This window comes from Eschrichtius robustus, chromosome 11 (genome assembly GCF_028021215.1).
Source record: "Eschrichtius robustus isolate mEscRob2 chromosome 11, mEscRob2.pri, whole genome shotgun sequence".
NCBI lineage: Eukaryota > Metazoa > Chordata > Mammalia > Artiodactyla > Eschrichtiidae > Eschrichtius > Eschrichtius robustus.
The window spans coordinates 59,222,317-59,248,354 of NC_090834.1; the positions used below are offsets into that span (position 1 = coordinate 59,222,317).

Here is a 26,038-nt window from a genome sequence, read left to right on the forward strand (position 1 = left end):
GGAGAAGTCGGCGGAAAGGAGGGGGCGGGGGAGGAAGGCTGAGGGAAGAGAGGGCACCCCCGGGCGCCAGCGTGCATTGTGGGAAGGAGGCGGCAGCGTCCCGGGCGGGCGGGAGGTGCACCAGCGGCGGCGGCGGCGGCGGTAAATCCTCCCGGCCGCTCACAGCACTGTGGAGCCGCATCCCCAGCCCGGCCTCGGACCGCGGCGCCCCTCCTGCCCCTCGCGGCTTCTCTCCCGCCCGCCCCTCCCCCCGGCGCGCCGGCCCTAACGAGCCGGCCGGCCGGCCTGGCTCCCCTCCCCGGCCCCGACGGGCGGGCGGGCTGCCCTGAGGAGGCGGGGAGGGGAGGGCTGGGCCGGCCGGCGGGCAGACGACGATGCCGAACTTCTGCGCGGCCCCCAACTGCACGCGGAAGAGCACGCAGTCGGACCTGGCCTTTTTCAGGTTCCCGCGGGATCCAGCCAGGTGAGCGGTGGGCGCGGAGCTGGCAGCCCGGGCCCTACTCCGCGATGCACGCTGCCAACCGCTGGCCCCGGGCAGGCTCCGGGGCTAAGAGGGGCGTGGGGGGGCACAATTGTCGACCCCAGCCCGGCCCCGAGGTGGGGAGCGGGCCTCTAGCCGTGGGCTGGCTGGCGCTCGAGGGCCTTGGAGCACGTGCGCCCGCGGGGGCTCGGCGCGTAGGGCTCCACCCGAAATTAGAGGCAACTGGGGCGGCGCGGGCGGGGTAAGGGGGGTTCTCGCCCTGATTAGCTCCTGTGACCTCGGACAAGTCTCTGTCCTCTCTGGGCTTTAGTTTCCCCAGCTGTCAAAAGAGGGACTTGGATTCTATGGTTGTGGTCACCGGGGCCCTTCTACCCCCGGGACAGTGTTTCTTTTTGGAGTCCGGCCACCTTTGATCTCAAGTCAGGTCACAAATATTCCCTTCTTCGGACTTGTTCATGGTTCGGATTTTGGCTCTGACCGTTACTCATTATCTCACTTGGTTAATGTGGGGATAACGGGGGGGGGGGCGGGGGCGGGGTACGCGAGAGGGCATGGGAGTTGGTATTGAAACCTCTTCTCTGAGGTAACCCACACGCTCTGACTTGTATTTAGAGAGTGGTAGAGTAGGGGCTGTGTTTGAAAGGCTGAGGATTTTTTCCTTGGCATCCCTTGTTGATTCATTCATTTCAGATCAACACCTACTGTGTGCTAGCTAGGGCACTAACATTAGAGGTACCGGAAATTCACAGTGAACGAGGTAGGTTGCTGCCTGCAGAAAGCTTACAGTCCATTAAGGAGGCAGATGTGTAAGCAGGCGATTATAATATAGCATGCTGTTTATTAGTTCTGCAAATATCTATGGAAGGCCTACTAGGTACTAGGCATTATTCTGAGCACTGGGAGGGTACAGATGAATAAATCGAAGTCCTTGCTCTCATGGAGTTTACGTTCTAGTGGGGGGAAATAAGTAAATATACCTTGTGTCAGATGGTGATAAATACTATGGAGAAAAAGCAGGTGTTTGACGGGGGGTAGGGTAGGGGAATAGGAGTAGCAGGGGAGGCACGATTGCTATTTTAAATAGGATTATCAGAGAAGGCTTCACTAAGAGGGTGTATTTGAGCAAAGACCAGAAGTAGGTAAGGGGGTCAGCCATGGAGGTATCTAGGGGAAGAGCATTTCAGTCTCTGGAAACAGTAAATGCACAGGCAGGGCATGCTTGTTAGAGGTACAACCAGAAGTCTGGTTGGACTGCTAAAGCTGGTTTAAGGAAGGAGGGAGAGGAAAGGATGAGACCAGAAAAATGTGTGTGTGTATGTGGTAGGGGCAAATTGTGTAGGCCATTGTAAGCAGTGGAAAGCACTATGGTATTTATACTGAGTGAAATAGGAAGTCGTGGAAGGGTTTAGAGGGGAGAGACATATACTTTAAACAGGATCATTGGGTACTTGTTAAATACGTAGTAGGGAGGCAGAGGTGAGAACAGAAAGGCCAGTTAAAGGCAATTGCGATAATCCAGGTTAATAGAGGAGGAGGTGGTAAGTAGTTGCATTTGAGATATATTTTGGAAGGTGAAACCAACAGGATTTGTTAATGGTGTAGATGTAGGTTGTAAGAGAAAAACTGAAGTCGAGAATGACTCTAAGATTTTTAATCTGAGCCTTTATTGAGCTGTGGAAGACAGGGAGGAGCAGATTTGATGGAGGAATGTTAAAAGTTTGGTTTAGGACATGTGAAGTTTGAGAGGCCTGATAGACATTCAAGAATAGATGTCTTCATACTATATACATCAGTGAACTCAAAATGGTCCATATTTAGATCAATGATCTAAATATTTAAGAGCTAAAACCATAAAAAGATATACAAGTCAGGAATTTAGAGACTTCCAGACTGGAGATTGTAAATATGGGTGTTCTCAATTTATAGAGGGTATTTAAAACCGTGGAACCAGGTAAATAAAGCAGAGTAGGTATGAGGATTGAGCCCTGGGGTGTTCCTAGTGTTTAAAGTTCAGGGAGATGAGGAACTAGCTCAAGAGAGTGAGGAATAGCTGTTGGGTTCTGTGGGAGCAGAGAAGAGGAGCATCTTAATCTGACTGAGCCTCACTCCATTCAGCATTATCTTCCTTTGAGCCAAATTGGGAGTATATTTCACTTGCATAATGAGGGCACCACTAGTCAATTCTGGACCACAGGTTGTTCATGTTCATAGATAGTGAATACTCTTTTCATTATACTTCTTAGTCAGGGAGTATGTCCTTTAGGGGCTTACAGTCTCAGATTTGGAAGGAGTTTTTAGATCTAGTGCAGTATCCTTTGAAGTGTCAGAATTCCCTCAAGAATAGTGGCTTTTAAACCTTTTTTGGGTCTCTGTCCCCTTTGGGAATCTAATGTAAGGACCGTTGAGAAAAGAGATCGACACAATTTCATATCAAATTTTTTATGGACCCTTTAGGGATCCTGTGCATTTCTGACAGGTGAGCCTTTGCTAAAACACCTCCAGTGCCAGTTTCTCTGCTTTGTGAGGGGATACTTGAGGATTCTGGACAGCATTGGCTGTTGTTTCTTCCTTATTGAGTGGAAATGTGCCTCGCTATAATTTATGTTTGGGGAGTCCTAGTTTTGTTCTTAGGGTGACAATGAACAAAGCTGTTCCCTGTTTTATTTTATTTTTAAATTTTATTATTTTATTTTATTTTATTTTATTTTATTTTATTTATTTTTGGCCTCGCCGTGCAGCATGCGGGATCTTAGTTCCCCAACTAGGGATCAAACCCGTGCCCCCTAGAGTGGAAGTGTGGAGTCTTAACCACTGGACCGCCAAGGAGGTCCCCGGTGCCCTTTTTATGTAAGAGCCCCTTGAGTATTTCAAGACCAAATTATGAACTTCTCTTAATTTTTTTTTTTTTTTTTTTTAAATAAATTTATTTATTTATTTATTTATGGCTGTGTTGGGTCTTCGTTTCTGTGCGAGGGCTTTCTCCAGTTGCGGCGAGCGGGGGCCACTCTTCATCGCGGTGCGCGGGCCTATCACTGTCGCGGCCTCTCCCGTTGCGGAGCACAGGCTCCAGACGCGCAGGCTCAGTAGTTGTGGCTCACGGGCCCAGCTGCTCCACGGCATGTGGGATCTTCCCGGACCAGGGCTCGAACCCGTGTCCCCTGCATTGGCAGGCGGGAAGCCCTGAACTTCTCTTAATTTTTAAAAAAAAAAAATCTTTATTGGGCTTCCCTGGTGGCACAGTGGTTAAGAATCCGCCTGCCAATGCAGGGGACACGGGTTCGAGCCCTGGTCAGGGAAGATCCCACATGCCGCGGAGCAACTAATCCCGTGAGCCACAACTACTGAGCCCGCGAGCCACAACTACTGAAGCCCACACCTAGAGCCCATGCTCCGCAACAAGAGAAGCCACCACAATGAGAAGCCCGTGCACCGCAACGAAGAGTAGCCCCGACTCTCTGCAACTAGAGAAAGCCCGCGCCCAGCAGTGCAGCCTAAAATAAATAATGCAGCCTAAAATAAATCAATGCAGCCTAAAATAAATAAATAAAATAAGTAAATTTATTTAAAAAAAATCTTTATTGAGATATTCACATACCATACAATTCACCCATTTAAAGTGTTCAATTCAGTGGCTTTTGGTATGTTACCATTATTAATTTTTAAATTTTTTGATAAAAATATACTGTCGTCCCTTGGTATCTGCAGGGGATTAATTCCAGGACCCCCCCCCGCCCCGTGGATAACAAAATCCATGGATGCTCAAGTCCCTTATATAAAATGGCAGTAGTATAACATAAAATTTGCCATTTTAACCATTTTTTTAAAACCTGAGTGTATAATTCAGTGGCATTAGTTACATTCACTATGTTCTGCAATCATCACCACTATCTATTTCCACAGCTTTTTCATTACCCTGAGCAAAAACTAACCATTAAGCAATAACTCCTCATATCCCAGTCAACTTTTCAGTCTCCATGAATTTGTCTGTTTTAGGTACTTTTTACTCATACTATGAGTGGAATCATACAATAATAGTCCTTTTGTGTCTGGCTTATTTTACTTAACAATGTATTAAAGGTCTTAACTTTTTTCTGAACCAAAGGTCAATACTATAGGATTTCAAATTCTACTGAATTTGACAGTTTTTTTCCACTGTGCCCAGAGTTAATTATAATAAAGGAGTACAGTAGTTTCCAGAGTTGTTTATTGAATTAATAACAGTATTCTTAGGGTTAGTGATTATAACTAGTTTTTTTTTTTTTCTGTAAATGGGTTGTAGGGAGGGTTGATAAAAGGTGACATTGCCACCCTACCTATTATTCAAAAGTTAACTCACATTGTTAACTAACAATAAAGATAAGTATATTTAATGCTATTAAATAGTACATTTCCCATTCATCATATTTATAAATGCCTTGCACACTTTTAGAAACAGCTATTTAGAGGTAACTTAAAATTCAATAATCAATAAACGGTAATCAATAAACGGCACTATGTGGAATTTCATACCCTAATATCTCATATTGGTTTAGAAAAAGTGGCATTAATGTACTTTTTAAAAAATATAAAATAATAGAATCAACTCACCTTAGGGCAGTGGCAGGGAGATAGATTACCTAAAGTTAAAGTTTAAAAAAAAAATGCCTAAATCATGATTGCCCCAGGATGGCTTGACTAATGCCCAAGCTTGGCAGGAACCTGGGGGCGGGTCACAGTGGAACTCATCCCCAGACCAGGTAAAGGTAGAGCTAATGAATTGCTCTTATTATTAGAGAGAGTTGGGCAGCTGAAGGGCTCTTCTTCCTCCTCAGGCAGTTAGTACTGACTCATCCCTGAGGTAGTGAGGTCTTTTCCAAGTTTCTCTGGTAATTTAATCAAAGTTAATTGAGAGTTGATGTACTCTAAGATGTAAAATGTAAAACGGTGGTTTCCCAGGCACTTGTGAGGGTCTCCAAGACCCTTTCAAGGAGTCTACAGGTAAAAACTACTTCATAATAACACTGATATTATTTGCTTTTTTCATGCTCATTCTCTCAGGAGTGTACAGTAGAGTTTTTTAGGGGCTACGTAACATGAAATCACTGCTCAGATAAATTATATTTTGTGTTCTATAAAATTTTCTAGGTATGATTATTCAGATGCAGGTGTTTGGTAGACATTTTCTTGGAAATGAACAAAATAAGCCTGCCACTTCAAGGAAAGCAACTGACAGCCAAGCATTCAAGGAAAAATTAGAATTTTGGAAAATTTATATTCATCACTTTGAGCTTGACAGCTCTCTAATATTTAGACTTTTCTGATGCAATCTGTGGTGATATTGATAAATGTGACTTTTAATATATTGTATAATGAAATGTGTTACCATTCCGATGGTCTGCCTAACTCAAACTGATAAATTCATGATTTTACAAAGACATGCATGGATAAAAGTTCTATTCAAAGTGCAAGTTAGACTAATGGATTTTAATGAAACAGTGTGAAAAGGCTCATTCGTCTGGTTTCAGATTCCACATTGCAGCTAATCTTTAAGAAACCACCGCTTGTGGACTTCCAGTGCCCTATCAAAGAACATCCACAGTTATATGGGAAACAGAGGAATATTGTAATAACCTTTTAAACTGCATGTCATTGAGGAGTCATTGTCTTTGGTTGAAGTCAACCAGAACAACATATGGCAACAGATTAAATACAAAAGCAGATGTGAGAATCTAGGTATCTTCTGTTAAGTTAGACATTAAAGAGATTTGCAAAGATGGTGAACAGTGCCATTCTTTTCACTAAATGTTTTTTGTTTTGGAAAAATAGTTATTTTTTAAAAATGTTATCTATGTTAACATGTAATGGGATTGCTATTTTTAATGAATTAATAAATATTTTTTAAATTTCTAAGTTTTAGTTTCTGTAATCATGAACATTGTTAGATAAAATGCACATAAACAAAAGTTTTTTAGATAGTTAATAATTTAAGAGGTAAAGGGGTCCTGAGACTACAAAGTTTGAGAATCACTTCTGTAAGGTACAGTCTTAAAGTACTTTCATATGCTCTCATTTAATCCTCCAAACAATGCTGTGAGTTGTAATAATAACAATAATACTTAGAGAATACTTTATTCTGTGTGCCAGGCACTATTCTATGTGTTTTATGTACACTATTTCAATTAACCCTTGCAATAAATTTTGAGATAGTTTGAAACAGGAGGGAAAGGGGCAGAGCACAACCTTTAAAAGAATGACATAACCATAGGACATGACAAAAACTGGTTAGAACCAGCTAGCCATAGGACATGACAAAAACTGGTTAGTGCCAACTAGATCCAAGATGGCAGAGGATTCGACTTCCAGTAGACCTTGAGCCTCATTATATGCTCATTGTAATACATTAGCTAAATGACACACCCACCAGCGCCATGACAGTTCTGAGGCCAACCATAAAAGGCCAAAAAGTGGGAGGTGGCCCAATTTCTGGAAATCCCAGCCCCCTCCCCACCCCCCCAAATAGTTGGAATAATCCTCCAACTTATTAGCCTATGAAATTACCCAGCCCATAAAAACTAACCATGCCATATTTTGAGGCTCTCTTGCCTTCTGAGATGGCCCACACTCTGTCTGTGGAGTGTGTTTCCCAAGGCCTCTCACTTCCTGAGATGGCCCACACTGTAGAGTGTGTTTCTCTCTAAATAAATCCACTTCTTTTAAAAAATTTATTTAGTTATTTATTTTTGGCTGCATTGGGTCTTTTGTTGTTGCAAACAGGCTTTTCTCTAGTTGCGGCGAGCGGGGGCTACTCTTTGTTGTGGTGCGTGGGCTTCTCATTGCAGTGACTTCTCTTGTTGTGGAGCATGGGCTCTAGGCACGCGGGCTTCAGTAGTTGTGGCTCGCAGGGCTGTAAAGCACAGGCTCAGTAGTTGTGGTGCACGGACTTAGTTGCTTCGTGGCATGTGGGATCTTCCCAGACCAGGGCTCGAACCCGTGTCCCTTGCATTGGCAGGCGGGTTCTTAACCACTGCACCACCATGGAAGTCCAGTAAATCTACTTCTTACCTATCACATCATCTCCACATTCTTTTGCGAGGAGGCAAGAAGCTTAAATTCACTGGGAACACTTTCAGATGAGCAAAGCAGACACAGAGAGGTTAGCTAACTTATTCAAGGTCCTACAGGAATATCTAAAACCCCAAATGTAGGATAAAGTATGTAATATTATCCAAACTTATTTGACCGTGAAACCTTCTTTTTTTTTTTTTTTTTTGGAACAATTCTTTGACTAGTGTTCCTTGGAATATGGTTTGGAAATTCTGCATAAGTTGAAGACCATTGAAGGAAAAAATTACAAACAAAACTTAAAAAGGAGTGGTTAATGATGGTTGAATATTACTGAAAGAGTGATTAAGTTGAGGAGAGAAAGTGACCATTGGATTTGGCAGGATGAAATTCATAACTTTTAGCTGTCCCGGGTAGCCATGACGAAATCTTGCACCATCCTACTCTCTCCTGCCCAGAATGTGAATCATCCCTTCGTCCAGCACATCCACACTGTATACACTACCCACCATTTAGTATTGGAAAAACAGTATATATAGGGTTCAGTACTATACGTGGTTTCAGGCGTCCCCTGAGGGTCTTGGAATATATCCCCCACGGATAAGGGGGAGACTACTGTGCAGAGAGGTAGAGGAGTTTTACCTATCTGGGTGTGTGTGTGTGGGTACATACTCTTCAAATCTGAAAAGTTTTCCTCAATAAGTGACGTTTGAGCTAGATCTGACGGCTGATGTTTGCAAAGGCTTTCCTGTGCAAAGGAAATGAAAAAAGGCAATGAAGAGGATTCTAGGTTGAATAAACAGCATGGGGAACAGCTCTAGGATAAAAGGGATCACAATGCATTCATGAAACTGAAGTAAGGCATGTGAGGGGGCAGAGTGCAATGGTGGGTGCGACATGAAGAGGGAAAGGTCGACAAGATCTAGGTTGTGCAGAATCTTATAAGACATGTGAGGAGTTGGTTCTTTATCCTAAGGGTAACGGGAAGTCACTAAAGAATCTTAAGCAGGGAAAGATATTCTCAAATTGGCTTTTTAAAACATTTTACACTTGGAGAAGGGGTGAGAGAAAGGTAAGACTAGTTTGGAAGTAGATGGATTTGGGGAGTCATTCCACTCTGCCAAGGGAAAAAAAAAAGGCTGCAGAATCTGAAGTACAGGGCACAGAACAGTGACAGGGAGAGCTAGGACAGGGAAGACATTGGTTAAAAAAAATAATTGAGAGATAACTGTATAAGTGTGTGTATACATCTTAACACATACACAAATACATGTATGAAAAAAAAAAACCCAAGATCTAGCCACAAGTCTCATAACTACTACTAAAAAAACAAAACAAAACAAATACATGTATGCATGTAAAAAAGGCTTGTGGTTTTATGTAATTTTTATAACTTATTGATGTAAAACATATATATACAGAAGATCACAAATCGTAAGTGTATGGCTTGTTAGATTTTCAGAGTAACATGTCCATGAAACTTTTACCCAGATTTTAAAAAAATGGAATATTACTAACATCCCAAACTTCCTCTCCCCTGTGGCCCTTTCAGTCATTATCCTACTCTCCCCCGTAGTAGACACTGTTTGACTTCACACACATTAGATTAGTTGGTTATTGAGGAGAAGGGGAAGAGTGATGGGGAGCTGTTTTATTGGTATATGACATACATAGGAAAAAGTGCAAAAATGGTAGTCTAAAACTTGATGAATTTTTACAAAATGAATATACCCAGGTCACATTTGAGATATAGAACATTACCAGCACCTCAGAAGCCTCCTTTGTGCCCACTCCTAGTCATTACCTCTCCCCAAATGTATCCACTGTTCTCACTATCATTACCGTTTTGGGAGTCTCCAAGCCACCCCCATATCCAGAGATTTACCAGGACTCATGGAACTCAGTGTTTAATTGTACTCACAGCTAAGATTTATTACAGCAATGTAGTAAGAACACACATCTGGATCATGAGAGGAAAAAGACACAGGTAGAGTATGGAAGGATCCATGTGTAGGCTTCCTTATGCTCTCTCCCTCCCATGAGGGGTCACTCAGATCCCACTTTCCCCACCAATGAAAATGCAACATGTGTGCCATGTTTCTGCCCAGAGAAGCCCATTAGAGACCCAGTGCCCAAAGTTTTTATTGAGGTCTGGTCATTTAGACACACTCTGCTTAGCATATGCTAAAATTCCAGACTCCCAGAAGGAAGGCAGGTGCTCATTAAAAGTCATACTGTTTGCACAGTCTAGGCACCATAAGTCACCTTATCAGTTAGAAGAAGTTTTATGTCAGTGTAGGAAACTGTTTACCAGCCAAGTTCCCAGACATCAGCCAAAAGACCAGCCTTAAAAACAAGCCTTTCAAAAAAAAAAAAAAAAAAAACAAGCCTTTCTGAGGATAGCAGTCTCAGGCCTGCTGTGTTAACTCTTTTTCTGCACAATCACCATAGATGAGTTTTGCCTACTCTTGAACTTAATATGAAAGGAATCACATAGTATGTACTCCTGGCTTATTGTGCTCAACATTATGTTTGTGAGATCTAGCTAGTTCATTCATTCCCATTGCCATAGTAGTCTATATATAATAGTATACCACAGTTTATCCTTTCCACCCTTGATCGGCCAAGTTGTTTCACCTTCTCATCAACATTTGGTATTATTTCTTTTATATCATAGTCATTCATATGAGTATGTAGTAATATTTACAGTTTTAATTAGTATTTTCCTCATGACTAATGAGATTGAGCTTTTTAAAAAATTGGTTATTATTTTTTAAAAATTTATTTATATTTTATTTTTGGCTGTGTTGGGTCTTCATTGCTGCATGCGGGCTTTCTTTAGTTGCGGCGAGCAGGGGCTTCTCATCGTGGTGGCTTCTCTTGTTGCGGAGCATGGGCTCTAGGCACGCGGGCTTCAGTAGTTGTGGCACGTGGGTTCAGTAGTTGTGGCTCGCAGGCTCTAGAGCGCAGGCTCAGTAGTTGTGGCGCATGGACTTAGTTGCTCCGCAGCATGTGGGATCTTCCCTGACCAGGGCTTGAACCCGTGTCTCCTGCATTGGCAGGTGGATTCTTAACCACCACTCCACCAGGGAAGTCCTATTATTATTATTTTTTTTTACTGAGCATTTTTTTCATGTGTATTGGCCAGCTTTTATTGTTAATTGCCTGTTCAAGTCTCTTGCCCATTTTTATATTGGGTTGCTTGATTTATTTGTAGGAGTTTTTCATATATATTTTGGATATGAGTTCGTTGTTGGATCTATGTATTGCAGATACCTTATTCCATTTTGTGGGTTGCCGTTTCACTCTTAAGTGACTTCTTTTAATGAAGAAAAGTTAACTCTAAAGTAGCCTAACGTATTCATCTTTTCCTCTAGAGTTTATGTTTTCTGTTGCCTTTTTAAGAGATCTTTGTGCCAAGGTGATGAAGATGGTCTACTGTGTTATCTTTTAGAAACTTTGTTTTACCTTTCTTTCATATTTAGATCTACAATTCACTTGGAATTAATTTTTTTGTAAATGGTGTAAAAATACAGGCCAAGATTCATTTTTTTTCATATGGATATCCCATTCAGCACTATTGAAAAAACTTGACTTCACTGCTGTGCAATGTTACCTTTGTCTTAAGCATCCACAGCTCTCGATTTTGTTCCATTGTTTTATCCTTGTGCCAATACCACACTGTCTTAATAACCTTTATAATAAGTCTTACTGTCTGATAGTATAAGTCTCTCAACTTTTTTTCCCCCAAGATTGTCTTGACTATGCTTGGTCCTTTGAATTTCTGTGTAAAGTTTTAGAATGATCTTTGTCATTTCTCTCTATCTCTCTCTGTCTCTCTCTCTTTGACTCTCATACACACACAGAGACATGCACAAAAGAACTTGTTGTGATCGTATTAAATCAGTAAATCATTTTGAGGGGAATTGATACCTTTTTTTTTTTTTTGGCTGCTTTGGGTCTTCATTGCTGCATGCGGGCTTTCTGTAGTTGCGGCAAGTGGGGACTACTCTTCGTTGCGGTGCGCCGGCTTCTCATTGGTGACTTCTCTTGTGGAACACGGGCTCTAGGTGTGTGGGCTTCAGTAGTTGCAGCATGAGGGCTCAGTAGTTGCGGCACGCAGGCTCTAGAGCGCAGGCTCAGTAGTTGTGGTGCACCGGCTTAGTTGCTCCGCGACATGTGGGATCTTCCTGGACCAGGGATCGAACCCGTGTCCCCTGCATTGGCAGGTGGATTCTTAACCACTGCGCCACCAGGGAAGTCCAGGATCTTCAGGATTCAGTGTACCAATCCATGAACTTGTATATCCCTCCATTTATTTAAGCTATTTAAAAAATTTTTTCTGTTAGAGGTCTTACACATCTTTCACTAGGTTTATTTCTAGGTATTTGATATGGAACACGTAGGTGTAGTTAATTGGCCTCTCTGCTCAACCTTTCTCTTTTTTTTTAAATATCTTTATTGGAGTATAATTGCTTTACAATGGTGTGTTAGTTTCTGCTTTATAACAAAGTGATGCTCAACCTTTCTTGATTGAATCTGAGTGTTCTTTTTACCAGAAAGCTATTTCAACTTAGTTCAGAAATAATACAGACAGTAGTGTTCTGTGTGGAAGGTCTTCAGAGATTTAAGAATTAAAAAACAAACTTAACTCTAGCAATATGACAAATTATTTTATGGTGAGAGTTTTTATACCAAATAATTTAGATGTTGAAACATGAAATATTTATAATCATATTGTACAGCTGTGTAAAACTATGATTAAAATATGGACATCTTAGGCATCATTACTGTGTATAGTGTTACTTCTTGGTCAAATGAGATGCTGAACAATTTAGGTGTGGTTTTAGTTTAGGTTAGGTAATCAACATTTCACCATGGTTTTACATATTGAGAGTGGAGCGAATTAAGTATCAGAGTGTTGTGTGTGTTTAGGGGTGAATTTGTAATGTTAAGACATAAGAAAATATACTATGATGTAATTATAAAATAAATATGTTTTCAAGTTTGTGACACTATATATTGATGGCGGACTTTTATTCTTAGAAGCTTGAAGAATGAAGGAAAGATCTAGTTGTAACCTTTAACAAATTACTTAACATTTCTGTGCCTTTGTTTCTTCATCTGCACAAGGGGAATAATAATAATAGTACTCCCTTTGTTTTTGTTTTTTTTAATCAACTTATATTCAATTTTGTTTTCCTGAAATTTCTACCAGTAGAGCTTATTTTTGCCCTTTTAGGTACATAGAACATTTCTTTCCCCTTTGGAAACAATTTAGAATAGTGTCTGGCTCTTAATAAGTGCTTAATAAGCATTGTGATGATGATGATGATGATGATGATGAAGAAGAAGAAGATGATGATGATGATGATGTTTTTTTGCAGATATTTAAGCATCAAGAGGACATGGACTTTGTCTCATTCACTATCTTTAACATTGTCTGTGTACTAGATTGTGTAGACACAATCCCTGCATTCATGGAGCTTGCAATCTAGTTTGTACATCATTGTATACAATCATGTTTATAATAAAGCAAATGAATACAGCCATCATGCTTCCATAATCAACTCTAGTTATTTATGGAACAAATACTTAATAATTTTCTACAATGACAGTGTCTTTTCATATGCTTGTTTAAGTTGAAATCCTGAGGGGAATGTTAAGCCATTGGCCTCATGGTTGTGCAGTTTTTTGCTTGTACTGCTGATGATTGAGCCTTCTCTGATGCTAGGATGTCCTGGGAGTTGAAAGATTCAGGTTTAAGTTCTAGTTTTGCTGCTGATTTTGTACATGACTCTTGAGTGAGTTACTTCTTAACCTTGTCTTTAATTGAACCTACTAAATGATTCCTAAGGTTTCTTCCAGCTCTCATTTTATTATTAATCAGCTTCTCCAAATTATGTTATGTTCTTTGGTTATAGGGGAGCAGGAATCCATTGTCCATAATAGATATTTACCTTAAAACTGAATGCTGAAATTTAAGTGTTGAGCTCATATTCCATTATTGTATTTTGGTTTTACTTTTATAGATGCCAGAAGTGGGTGGAGAATTGTAGGAGAGCAGACTTAGAAGATAAAACACCTGATCAACTAAATAAACATTATCGATTGTGTGCCAAACACTTTGAGACTTCTATGATCTGTAGAACTGTAAGTAACCAGAGGGCTTGTTTTTTTTTGTTTTGTATTCTCTCACTTACTCACTATTTGGTTGGAATGTAAATCTTTATATATTAATGTTGGAGAGTATCCTTACACCCTGCCACTTTTTTATTTTTTAAGATGAAGACAAATTTGGAGCTTAATACTATCTATTTTGTTCTTAAAAACCTGTTTTTTTTTTTAACCCTTCTGTTTCTGATGCCCCATTCCTACTCACCAGAGGTAGCCACTTTTAAACTTCTTTTGTAGCCTTCAGAAAATTTTAGATGATTATAAATGTGTATATTTAAAGTAAAGTTGGCATTTTTATTTGGATCAGCTTCTCTAGAGCTTTTTTATGAGTGAAATCTTCATCAAGGAATACAGCTCTTTGTTTTCAAAGTTTGGTATGTACTGTTAGAACCAACCCTAATTTTTATTTGCTGGATACAACAGGAAGCAAATCATGCAATTAATGTGAGAAAACATTTCCGTCAGTAATTTGCAATTTCATATCAAAACCTGACTCTCTCAGCCTTGCTACTGTTAACTGTGATTTTGGCCAAGTCACTTCCCCTCTCTGAGCCCCAATTTCTAATGAAGAAATTAGATCAGATAATTCCTGAGGTCTAAGACTTTTAACCCTCTGTGATTCTGTTATTGCTATGATTCATAAAAGGCACAAATAGGACAGATTTGATTGAAATGAAGCAGACTTGAAACACTTAAAAACTAGTTAGGAAGACAGTTTTGTTAAACAAATAATATATTCTTGTTTAGGTGTTAAAACATGTATCATCTCAGTTATTGGGATAGACATGAACTTGATTTGAAGGTACACTATATATTGTTATGCAGCAATTTATTTTGATATTTTTTTCAGATACATTTTGCAGAGGCATCAGAAAACTAAAGAATGATTGGGTTATTTTATTTCTCAAAATTAATTGAAGCAGATACTTGTGAAGTCATTGGGAGGTGAGCCAATTCCGGTTCAACAGTTTAATCACAAATATTTGAGGGATATTTTTGCCTTGCTTTGTTAAGAGGGTAATAATGATCAAAATAAGAGATTTCATATGTTTAAAAGGCAAACTTTATGTTCTTGACATTAAGTAAAAATATCCCAAATTATTTTAAATATGCAAGCCGTATGCATTTTTACATTTTTATTTTATTAATAAATATGGTCTCTTAATTAGTTAATTCCAATAAGACTAATGTGAGAAATATAAAATATAGTTCACTCATATTTTTGTTTATAGTCAGAGCATAGAACAGAACTATTTTCGCTTTTTAAATTTCCACATAATTCTTTAATCTTGGATCAATTAATGCAAATGTGAGACATTTTCTTTCTACACATGTAGAAGATATTGCTGTTAAATCTGGATTATCTAATACTTATACCCAGATGTTTTAAGAGTTTTGACTTCATTAGTTTGACATTTAAGATCTCATCAGTAAACATTTGTGGCTAGTTCAACGAAAGCCAGATACTATCTTTGATGCTAGAGTAAGATCATTACTTTATGCTTAAACCTTAATTCAGCAGTTAAAGATTAAATCTTGATACTGAATAAAAATTATCATGCACATGAATATAACCCTTATTGGCATGTGTACTTATAAATAGATGTAAAAAATTGCATGTTTTTTATTCATATATTGTTTTCTGGTCTATAATATCTTTCCTTGGTAGCAAATTAATTTTATTTGAATTTTTAAAGTCTTTACAATGTTTTATCCCTCCTTTCTTTATTTAATTGGTAAAATATCAAGAATTTACTGTGGATTTTATGTGGATATCTTTGCTTTTTGAGATGTTTGCTAAGTAGGAAAGATGAGACACTTAGGGTATAGTATAGTTTTTGTTCCCTTCACTGATTGTGTCCAAAATCAATCCCTGATTCAAACTCCGTAGTAGACTCAGGATATTTGGCCCAACACTAGAAGCTGAACATCCTTAAGAAATAGATTATCTTCTTTGTGTTTTCTATGAGGCTTGGGGATTGAACTAGAAAATATTGACTGTAAATAGAAATTCTTCCCAAATGTGTTTAACAACTCTTCAGATGAAACCTAAGATAGTGTGTTCCCTTTAATTATATATTTTTCCATCATATTTTCCTAACCTTCTTTCCTTGGGTGCAAAAACATAGGAATTGTTATTTTTGTTTGGCATATACTTTTTGAATACGCTTTATTACTCATCTTTGAAACAATCACTGCTCCCACAAAAGCTTTTTAAACTGAAGTGTATTTTGTTTTTATCAGTGCAAATTTGGGAAGAAATTAAAGGCACTGTTTCTTTGGACTAGCTAGGGAAATGTAGTAGCAGTTATTCATCTGTTACTCTACCTCTCAATAAACTTCCTGTCCCTACCTGACCTCCTCTGGTCTGGCTGTGGAAGACTGTCACCATCTAAGTATGCATCCAGCTTCTAGCCAGGTTGGATTAGGCTAAGAGGAATTAAGATGGAGAATGGTCATCCTTCAATGATAAGAACGTTAGAATTAGAAGGGAATTTAGAAATACCTAGTTCAGTGTTTGCAAAAGTGTGATTATGTATATCACTTGTGGTATATGAGTGATTTCAGGTGGCACATGAACCAATTTTTATTTTAGAAGTTTTGTAATATGTGTTAAAAATATAACTAGCTCATCAAATCATTATTGTATAGTTTTTATTGCTTAAGATAATGTTAACTAAAAAAGTGAGTGGATTATGAAAAAGTATAGATGGTTGTGTAACTGAAATGGCAAGCATTATGATCATTAGTATGTGAATAACTTCATTTTGGGAAATACTGATCTAATTCAGTACCTGAGTTTTATTCAGAAGAGGAAACTGAGTCCAGAAAGGGAAAGGATTTAGTCAGGGTCTGAGAGTGAGTCACTGGTAGAATTTGGACTAGCCCCTAGGTCTCCTGGGTCCTAGTCCAATATTATTTCATGGTGCCTTGATGCTTCTCAGTAATAGTAGCAAAAGTGGAGTGAACAGCAGGTAAAGGAAGGAAGAATTATTATAAAACATACAGGCGGATAGATTATTTGAGAAACTTTTGTGCCTGCTGTGTTTTGTGGGCTCATGGAAGAACAGAAAAGTAGCTGGGAGATTGAATTAGAAAAATATATGTTAAACGCAAATACATTTTATTTTTTATGCCTACCATCAATTCAGTTCCTTCATTTATAGTAGTAAGATTGCCAGAAGGGCAAATGCAAAAAGAGTTAGAAATAATAAGCTGATCTGGACTGACATCATCCATTCTACAAGTCTCTACACTTTAGAATTGGAGTTGAAGGAGTACTGGGGAAATCATTAACACTAGAATTTTATTTATGTGTGATACATTCTTAAGGACCGTCTCTGAATTAACACATTTTTCTTTTTCAGAGCCCCTATAGGACAGTTCTTCGAGATAATGCAATACCAACAATATTTGATCTTACCAGCCATTTGAATAATCCACACAGTAGACACAGAAAACGAATAAAAGAATTGGTATGTCAGTGTGCTTCCAGATTTCCTATCCTCTATAATATTATGAAATCAAGTATAGATGCATTCATGTAAAAATTGAACCAAGTTACTTTCTACTTCAGAGGTAGCATTATGGGAAATTAATGCTATGGTTATTGTTGAAGTAGTGTGGACATAAGATGATTAGTTTGTTTTAGTATTTACATTGGAAAATCTTCTTCAACTGTAGCCAGTTGATACTCGTTGACTTGAGCCAAAGTATGCTGTTAATTACAGGCTCCTAACTCATTCTCTTCCAGGGAAGAAGGAAAAAAAAAAACCACCTTTTCTTTTGTAGTAAAGAAAGTGGGGCTGAGGTATATTTCCAGAATTCAGCACAAAGGGATAAGTGAAAGTTAAGATATGGGTAGTTTTACTAGAAATAAGGATTCTATCACTATTAAGTACTGACAGGGTTTACAAAAAGCTTTTAAATCTCTGTATGTGGCATCTTTGTGCATGTTTTTATAAACCTTTGATATCCTTGAAACCTACCTGTTTTTTGTTGACCTCAAATGAACAGAATTAAATTACTCAGACTCCTCAGACCATTGCTTTCTGTCATCATTGCCACCAGGAAGCCCGTTGTTTATTCTCTTTCCTTCTTCCATTATTACCATTTCCTTTCCTCCCCTCCCTTTTGTATCCATGCTAGTGCACTTAATATGTCATTTCAGTCCACTGACTATGTGCTTTTTTAAGATAACAACTGTCCAATTTTCCTCATTTTCTTCTCTGTTTACCTTTCATATTTAGATCTGTGATCCATTTAAATTTGTATGTGTGGTGTCCAGTAGAGATCTAATTTTATTTTTCTCTTTATAGAGATCAAGTTTTCCCAACATGGTCTGTTAATCCGTCTGGTGTAAGATGCCACCTCTGTCGTATACCAAGTTTACATATATGCAAGGCTGTTTCTGGGAACTCTGTTATGTTCCATTGGAAGATTTGTTTGTTTACAGCTATACCACACTTTTTAAAATTACCATCGCTTTATATTATATCTTATTTTCAAAAAGGGTGATTTCTTAATTCTTCTTTTTCAAAATTGTCTTAGCTATTTGTAGACCTTTATTTGTCCATGTGAATTTGAGAATCCTTTGTCATGTTCTAGAAATTCTGTTGAGATTTTCATTGTAAGTACTTTGAATTAATATTTTTCCAATGTTAATTAGTCCTATCCATAAACAGAAAAGAAAGCCCAATAGAATAGCTATCAAGTAGTAGCAATCATTGACAAAACTACTGGTTCTTTGAAAAGACTATTAAAACACTTTCAGGAGTGCAAAAAGTAAAAAATTTGAAAAAATTTCAGGGTTTTTGTTGCAGTTCTTTAGAAGAGAACGTGTACATCCTTCCTTAGATTAATTTTTTTTAATTTAATTTTATTTATTTTTTATACAGCAGGTTCTTATTAGTTATCTATTTTATACATATTAGTGTATATATGTCAATCCCAATCTCCCAATTACCTTAGATTAATTACTTCCTAAATACCTTATGGTTTTTGTTGATATAGATAATGTACTTCTGGTTGAGAGATCGTTTCCACCAATTTTGAAGATCCCTTTTTATTAATTCTAATAGTCTCCTGAGTTTTCTATGTAGTTGACTGTATCATCTACAAATAAGGACAAATTTGCCTCTTCTTTCAGTTCTTCCAATTTTAATTTTTTCTGTAGCCTGTCTTATTGTTTAGTCAAGATTATCTCTAGTACTGTATTCAGTAGTCCCAGTAATGTCACGGCTGGTACACTTGCCTTGTTCCATTAAGTATGATATTTTTGTTGGTATTGTTAGATAATTTTTATCAAGTTAAAGAAATTCCCTTCATTTCCTTCTAGTCCTCACATTCACAGTTTTTATCATAACTTGTTGAACTTATCAATACCTTCATTGCATCTGTTGAGTTCTCATTTTTTTTCGTTCTTTAATGCTGTGAATAACATTGTTGGATTTTCTGTTGTTGAACCATCTTTGCATTCCTGTGATGAACCCTAATTGATTGCAGTATATCTCCCTTCATTTTCATACACTGTTCGATTCAGTTGGTCAGTATTTTATCTACAGTTTTGCATTTATAAGTGTTGGCCTGTAATTTCTTTTCATGTATTCCTTTTATCCAGTTATGATATCAAGGTTCTCTTAGCCTCATAAAATAAGTTAGATAGCTTTTCTTTTTTTCCTCTCCTAATTTTTCCAGAAAAACTTGTATAAGGTAGCTATTGTCTGCTCTTGAAAGTTAGGTTGAACTTGGTAAAACCATCAGAGAGCTTTGGGTGAATGAGGGAATATTTTGATTACCATTTCTGTTTATTAGTTTCTCTTTCTTCTTGTGTTCTATATGTTTCCAAAAGTTTATGAAATTCATCTAGGATTTTAGGACGCTTGCCTTTCTCTGCTCCTAAAATTACTTTAGTAGTCTTTTCGAAGAAACAGTAGTGAGTTTTATCACTGATTGCCTTACTTGTGAGCTGTTTTATTGGTTTCTTCTTGATTTGAAGGATTTACTTTTTGGCTCTTTTTTAACTTCTTGACTGTTTAAACTCATTTATGTGTATTCAAAGCTATAAATGTCTAAGTATATTTTAGCTGTATCCTACAATTTTAGACATGTAGCGCTTTTATTGTTCATCTGTGAGTGTTTTGTAATTTCCCCTATTTCTTTAGTATAAGATTATTTTTGTTCTTAGTTTCTAGACATGGGTTTATTTTTTAAAACTTTTTCCCCCAAATGTTGTTAACTGATGCATAGAGGGTATGTATAGTCTATGTGATATTCTTTCTAGTTTTTTTGCATCCATTATTGGTATTGAAGTCTGACGCCAGCCTGATTCTTGTTCCTTTTTAGGTGATTGCGTTTTTCTCCTTCACAGCCTTCAGCATTTTTCTTTACATTTGATATTTCAAATTTCGCTAAACTGTATCTAGATGGGAGGTTTTTTTCTTATCCAGACGTGCATCTTAAAGTTCTGAGAAATCTTCAGTTTTTATTTCTTCATGCATTTCTTCTCCTCTATTTATTTGTTTTTTTCTGAGACTTCTTATAGTTGAATGCTGATACTACACAACAACAGTCTTCCACCTCAGCTTTTTTCTTAGTCATATGAACCAGGGGTGAAGAGCTCAACCACCTCCCATCCTGTAGCTACCATTTCCCTGCTCTGCTCCTCAAGGAACCTCAGATATCTTACAGCAGGCACACTCTTCCAGATATGCCATCCTTGTAACTCCACAGCCCATAGGATAAGGAGGGAATGTTCCAGATTGGCTAACCTGCTGACATTCTTGTTATCAATATCATGTCCCGTGCTACCCAGCAGGCACCGTGACGTCTCCAGCTGTCACTGGTACTGCTGCTTTCATGCCCCACAATAGTAATGGGATGGGTTATGATCTAAGAATTCTAGTGGGTTAGAGGGAGAGAAAAGGACATAATTGAAAAGTTCTTCCTCAGTCTAACCCTGTATATGCCACTTGGCTCTCTATGCTGTATGTATCCATTTCTCTTCCATATTGGCACTGTCACTTTCTGCTTCCCAGAGATTTCTCATAGCTTTTGTGTTAGGTTCGGGGATCCAGCAACTCCCTTTTACATGGCAATCCCTGGGGTTAGATTGGGCGGGGGGCATGGTTTATGGCCCCTTGGATTTGACCTCAAATGCCATCATATACTTTCATGCCTTTTATCAATATTAGCCAATACACACTTATAACCCTAAATTATGATGATATAGGTATAAAAGTAAGTTAAATGATGTATTCTTTACCCTCTAGTATTTTATTATAAACTTGGAGTCATTAACAAATTATTGTTCCAGTTTTCCTGTCATCTGTCTGTTTGAAGAATGTTTTCTTTATGAAGAATTCATGCTCTTGAAAGAACTAAATTTGGGACTTCCCTGGTGGTCCAGTGGTTAAGACCCTGCGCTTCCACTGCAGGGGGCACGGGTTTGATCCCTGGTTAGGGAACTAAGATCCTGCATGCCAAAAAAAAAAAAGAAAGAAAGAAAGAATTAAATTTGACTCATAATATGCTTTTTACTTGTGAGTCTGTGATGATAATACTAGAGTTCAGTTTTCTCAAAGATATTTTTTTCTTTTTTCCTTGTCATTTAGAGTGAAGATGAAATCAGGACACTGAAACAGAAAAAAAGTAAGTGATAGTGTTAATGACTCAACTTCTGAATGCCTTTTTAAAAGGCCTAGACCTGGTAAGGACAAATAAATATGTTTTATGTCCAAAAACCTACTGTGAGAATGATGTAAGAGTGTGGTAGGCATTGTCCTGTGGTCTGGAATTGTCTGTGAGATAAAGTCTTAGTTTGTCTTTATTGAGTGCCACTATGGCATGCACTTGGCCTTCTCTCTCTCCACTAGGTGCTCCCAGTGTGGTCAGGATGGCAGGCACACAGGCAGAGTGTCCTAGTGTAGGGAAAGAAAGGAGCAGAATCTCTGTCCACCCAATGTGTGGTGCATACTAAGTTCTTGGTAAATATTTAAGGAATAAATGCTGTTGAGACACTTGGGCTTACAGAGAGTAGGAGTCACAATAGCTGTTCTCCAGGTACTGATGCCTGAGCTGTGTCACTAAAGAATGAGGACTGGAAGGTTTTTCTGTTCTTGTCAGTTATTACTATTACTCTTCCTTTCCTAGCTCCTCCTACTACTGCTATTATTATTAACATAACTTTTTTATTGAGTGCTTACTGTGTGCCAAGTCATTATTATAAGTGCTTTACTTATATTAATTCATGTAATTCTCATAGTAGCCCTGAGGCAAGTACTATTATTTTCCCCCTTTATAGATGATGAGACATGGACTCAGGCAAAGAAAGGAGGGAAAGATAGTCTGTGCAGTGCCTTGAAACAGGGTGCCAGATTGGGGGAACTACACACTCATTTTGTTGTTGGAGCATCTAATAACCCATGATGGTTAAAAAATGAACCTAAAGGGACCACAGGGGCCAGAACTTTCAGGGTTGTGTGTATGACTATGGTCAGGACCCTTATTAACCTCAGGGCTGCAGTTTTCCCATCCAAATATGAAGAGATTAGGCTAAGATTTCTAATATTCTAACATAGCCCTAAAAATTGCACGAATATGCTTTATATTGTATTGTCTCATCTCCCATATAAAAGTATAGATTAATGGTTTGATAGAAACAATGTCGGCATGTACCTTGGAGCTAGAGAAGCTTGGATTTAAATTTCACCTCCATCTGTGACCTTGGGCAATTATTTACTGTCCTCATTTGTCAAATGGGGTTGATATCACGTGCCTGCACAGGGAGCAGTGAGCTACGTATAAAATGCCAACGCAGTGCCTCAGTAAATATTAGTTCTCTTCCCCTTCCGTTTTGTGAGGACATGGACTATCTTTTATTACTCTGTATATGTGATGTGCCTTATTAAGTTTATAAGAAATTGTTCCTCTCATGATAGCATTGACATACAGGATTAAAATATATCCATTCACAGTGTTTGTCTCCTCCACTAGAGTGTATCTTATTTTAACCTGTGTATCCTAGTCTGTGGTCCAGTAGGTACCCCATGAGTGTTGAATGAATGAATTTGTGGATTTTAAATATGTAACCAATCAAAAATGTAATTTTTTTGTTAGTATGATTCCTTATGAGCCTGTTTATAAAATTAATTCTTTGTTTTCCAGTTGATGAAACTTCTGAACAGGAACCGAAACATAAGGAAATAAACAACAGCAATGCTCAGAACCCCAGTGCAGAAGAAGGGGGTGAAGAGCAGGATGGAGACATTTTACCTTTAACCCTTGAAGAGAAGGAAAATAAAGAATACTTAAAATCTTTATTTGAAATTTTGATTCTTATGGGAAAACAGAACATACCTCTGGATGGACATGAAGCTGATGAAATCCCAGAAGGTCTGTTTACTCCTGATAACTTTCAAGCACTGCTGGAGTGCCGGATCAATTCTGGTGAAGAGGTTCTGAGAAAGCGCTTTGAGACAACAGCAGTTAACACATTGTTCTGTTCAAAAACACAGCAGAAACAGATGCTAGAGATCTGTGAGAGCTGCATTCGGGAAGAAACCCTCAGGGAAGTGAGAGACTCTCACTTCTTTTCCATCGTCACTGACGATGTGGTGGACATAGCAGGGGAAGAGCACCTGCCTGTGTTGGTGAGGTTTGTTGACGAAGCTCACAACCTGAGAGAGGAATTTGTGGGCTTCCTGCCTTATGAAGCTGATGCAGAAATTTTGGCTGTGAAATTTCACACTACGATAACTGAGAAGTGGGGATTAAACATGGAGTACTGTCGTGGCCAGGCTTACATTGTGTCCAGTGGATTTTCTTCCAAAATGAAAGTTGTTGCTTCTAGACTTTCAGAGAAATATCCCCAAGCGGTCTACACACTCTGCTCTTCCTGTGCCTTAAATATGTGGTTGGCAAAATCAGTGCCTGTTATTGGAGTATCTGTTGCGTTAGGAACAATTGAGGAAGTTTGTTCTTTTTTCCATCGATCACCACAACTGCTTTTAGAGCTTGACAATGTAATTTCTGTCCTATTTCAGAACAATGACGAAAGGGGCAAAGAACTGAAGGAAATTTGCCATTCTCAGTGGACAGGCAGGCATGATGCTTTTGAAATCTTAGTGGACCTCCTACAAGCACTTGTTTTATGTTTAGATGGTATAAATAGTGACACAAATGTTAGATGGAATAACTGTATAGCTGGCCGAGCATTTGTACTCTGTAGTGCAGTAACAGATTTTGACTTCATCGTTACCATTGTTGTTCTTAAAAATGTTCTATCTTTTACAAGAGCCTTTGGGAAAAATCTTCAGGGGCAAACTTCTGATGTCTTCTTTGCAGCCAGTAGTTTGACTGCAGTGCTGCATTCACTAAATGAAGTGATGGAAAATATTGAAGTTTATCATGAATTTTGGTTTGAGGAAGCCACAAATTTGGCAGCCAAACTTGATATTCAGATGAAACTCCCAGGGAAATTTCGCAGAGCTCAGCACAGTAACCTGGAATCTCAGCTAACCTCTGAGAGTTACTATAAAGAAACTCTAAGTGTTCCAACAGTGGAACACATTATTCAGGAACTGAAAGATATATTCTCAGAACAACACCTCAAAGCTCTTAAATGCTTATCTCTGGTACCCTCTGTCATGGGACAGCTTAAATTCAATACATCAGAGGAACATCATGCTGACATGTACAGAAGTGATTTACCTAATCCTGACACACTCTCTGCTGAGCTGCATTGTTGGAGAATCAAGTGGAAACACAGAGGGAAAGATATAGAACTTCCATCCACTATTTATGAAGCCCTTCATCTGCCAGACATCAAGTTTTTTCCTAATGTTTATGCATTGCTGAAGGTCCTGTGTATTCTTCCTGTGATGAAGGTTGAGAATGAACGCTATGAAAATGGACGAAAGCGTCTCAAAGCATACCTGAGGAACACTTTGACAGACCAAAGGTCAAGTAACTTGGCTTTGCTTAACATAAATTTTGATATAAAACACGATTTGGATTTAATGGTGGATACATATATCAAACTCTATACAAGTAAGTCAGAGCTTCCTACAGATAATTCAGAAACCATTGAAAATACCTAAGAGACTTTTAAAATAGGCTTTCTCTTATATTTGATATTTGAAAAAATCTGTAAGAAATTTGAAAATATCTTATAGAAAAGTTGTAAGGTGTACGTAGGCCACTTAATCACTGAATATCTTGACCTGTAGGCCTCCCATTGAGTACATTAGTCATTGATAATCTGCCTGTTTATATGGCCCGTTTGAAGTCCCATGCTTTGGAGACCTAACTGTCCCATGCTTTGGAGACCAGAAGATAGCATTGAAAGTACCATGTTACACTCTGTGTGATCTCTGCTAATGGCACTTTGAAATTGTATTAGTTTGAATTGTATTAAGTCATTTTAGATATAACATTTGTCACTGTGGATCCAATTGTCAGGTACTTAGTTATCAGTTCTTTGAAGAAATAAATTTTGAGGAGGTATGGGAGGAAGGAATACATTTTATAAAACATTACAATGAAGCTCATGACTGACCTTTGAATAGTAGGAGTTTTAAGTATGCTGTTAAAAATCTGTAAGGGACCGTTAAAATGATCAGGCTGTAAGAGAAACATGTGAGCTCGCCAAACAAGGATTTCAGTGTAGATTTTGCCTTTATCAAATGCAGTTGAAGGAACAAGTTATAGTTAAAGTTTGAATGGAAGAGCCTGCCATTGTTGTTCCACATCTGATTGTTGCTGTTTACATTCCTTTATTGAGCCTACATCTTCATAAGCTTTTTGACAGGTATATGTTGAACACTTCTGTTTCATGGTCAAGACAGGATCAGAGACCATGGATACCGACAACTGATTAGTCTGTTTTCTTCTGTCTTTTTCCATGACTATATCTACTGCCTCATCTTGATTTACAAGCAAAACCTAGAAAACCTACAAAAATAAGTGTTTTGTGGTTTATCTAGGAATAATACAGAAAATATTGCTGTTATTTTTGGTGAAGAAAATCAATTTTGTATAGTTTATTTCAACCTAAATAAAATGTGAATTTTGTTTAAAGTTCAGGTACGTTGTTTTTGATGGGGACAAAACAGATTCTTGTGGTAAATTCTCTTTTCAAAAGTATTTATCACCTTCACAGTTGAAGATAAGGTCTTTTTTTTTTTTTTTTCTTTTGGTATATGGTTTACTACTTGGGGGAATAAAAAAAGCCATTTTAATTGTGAAATTATTAAATGTAAGATTTATCTAACTTTTTAAGTATTATATGCTGTATGACCCCTGATATAAATTGTTAGTGTTTGCGTAATTGTTGCTGGC

General features: G+C 38.2%; 1 protein-coding gene across 1 annotated transcript; it reads left to right on the forward strand.

Moving 5' to 3' along the window:
* Positions 1 to 80: 80 nt before the first annotated feature.
* THAP12 (THAP domain containing 12) lies at positions 81 to 25,777 on the forward strand. Its single transcript, XM_068555883.1, has 5 exons — positions 81 to 463; positions 13,555 to 13,675; positions 17,068 to 17,175; positions 21,313 to 21,349; positions 22,865 to 25,777. The coding sequence occupies exons 1-5, from the start codon at positions 375 to 377 to the stop codon at positions 24,796 to 24,798; spliced, it is 2,289 nt and encodes a 762-aa protein (XP_068411984.1). The 5' UTR covers positions 81 to 374; the 3' UTR covers positions 24,799 to 25,777.
* Positions 25,778 to 26,038: the final 261 nt, after the last annotated feature.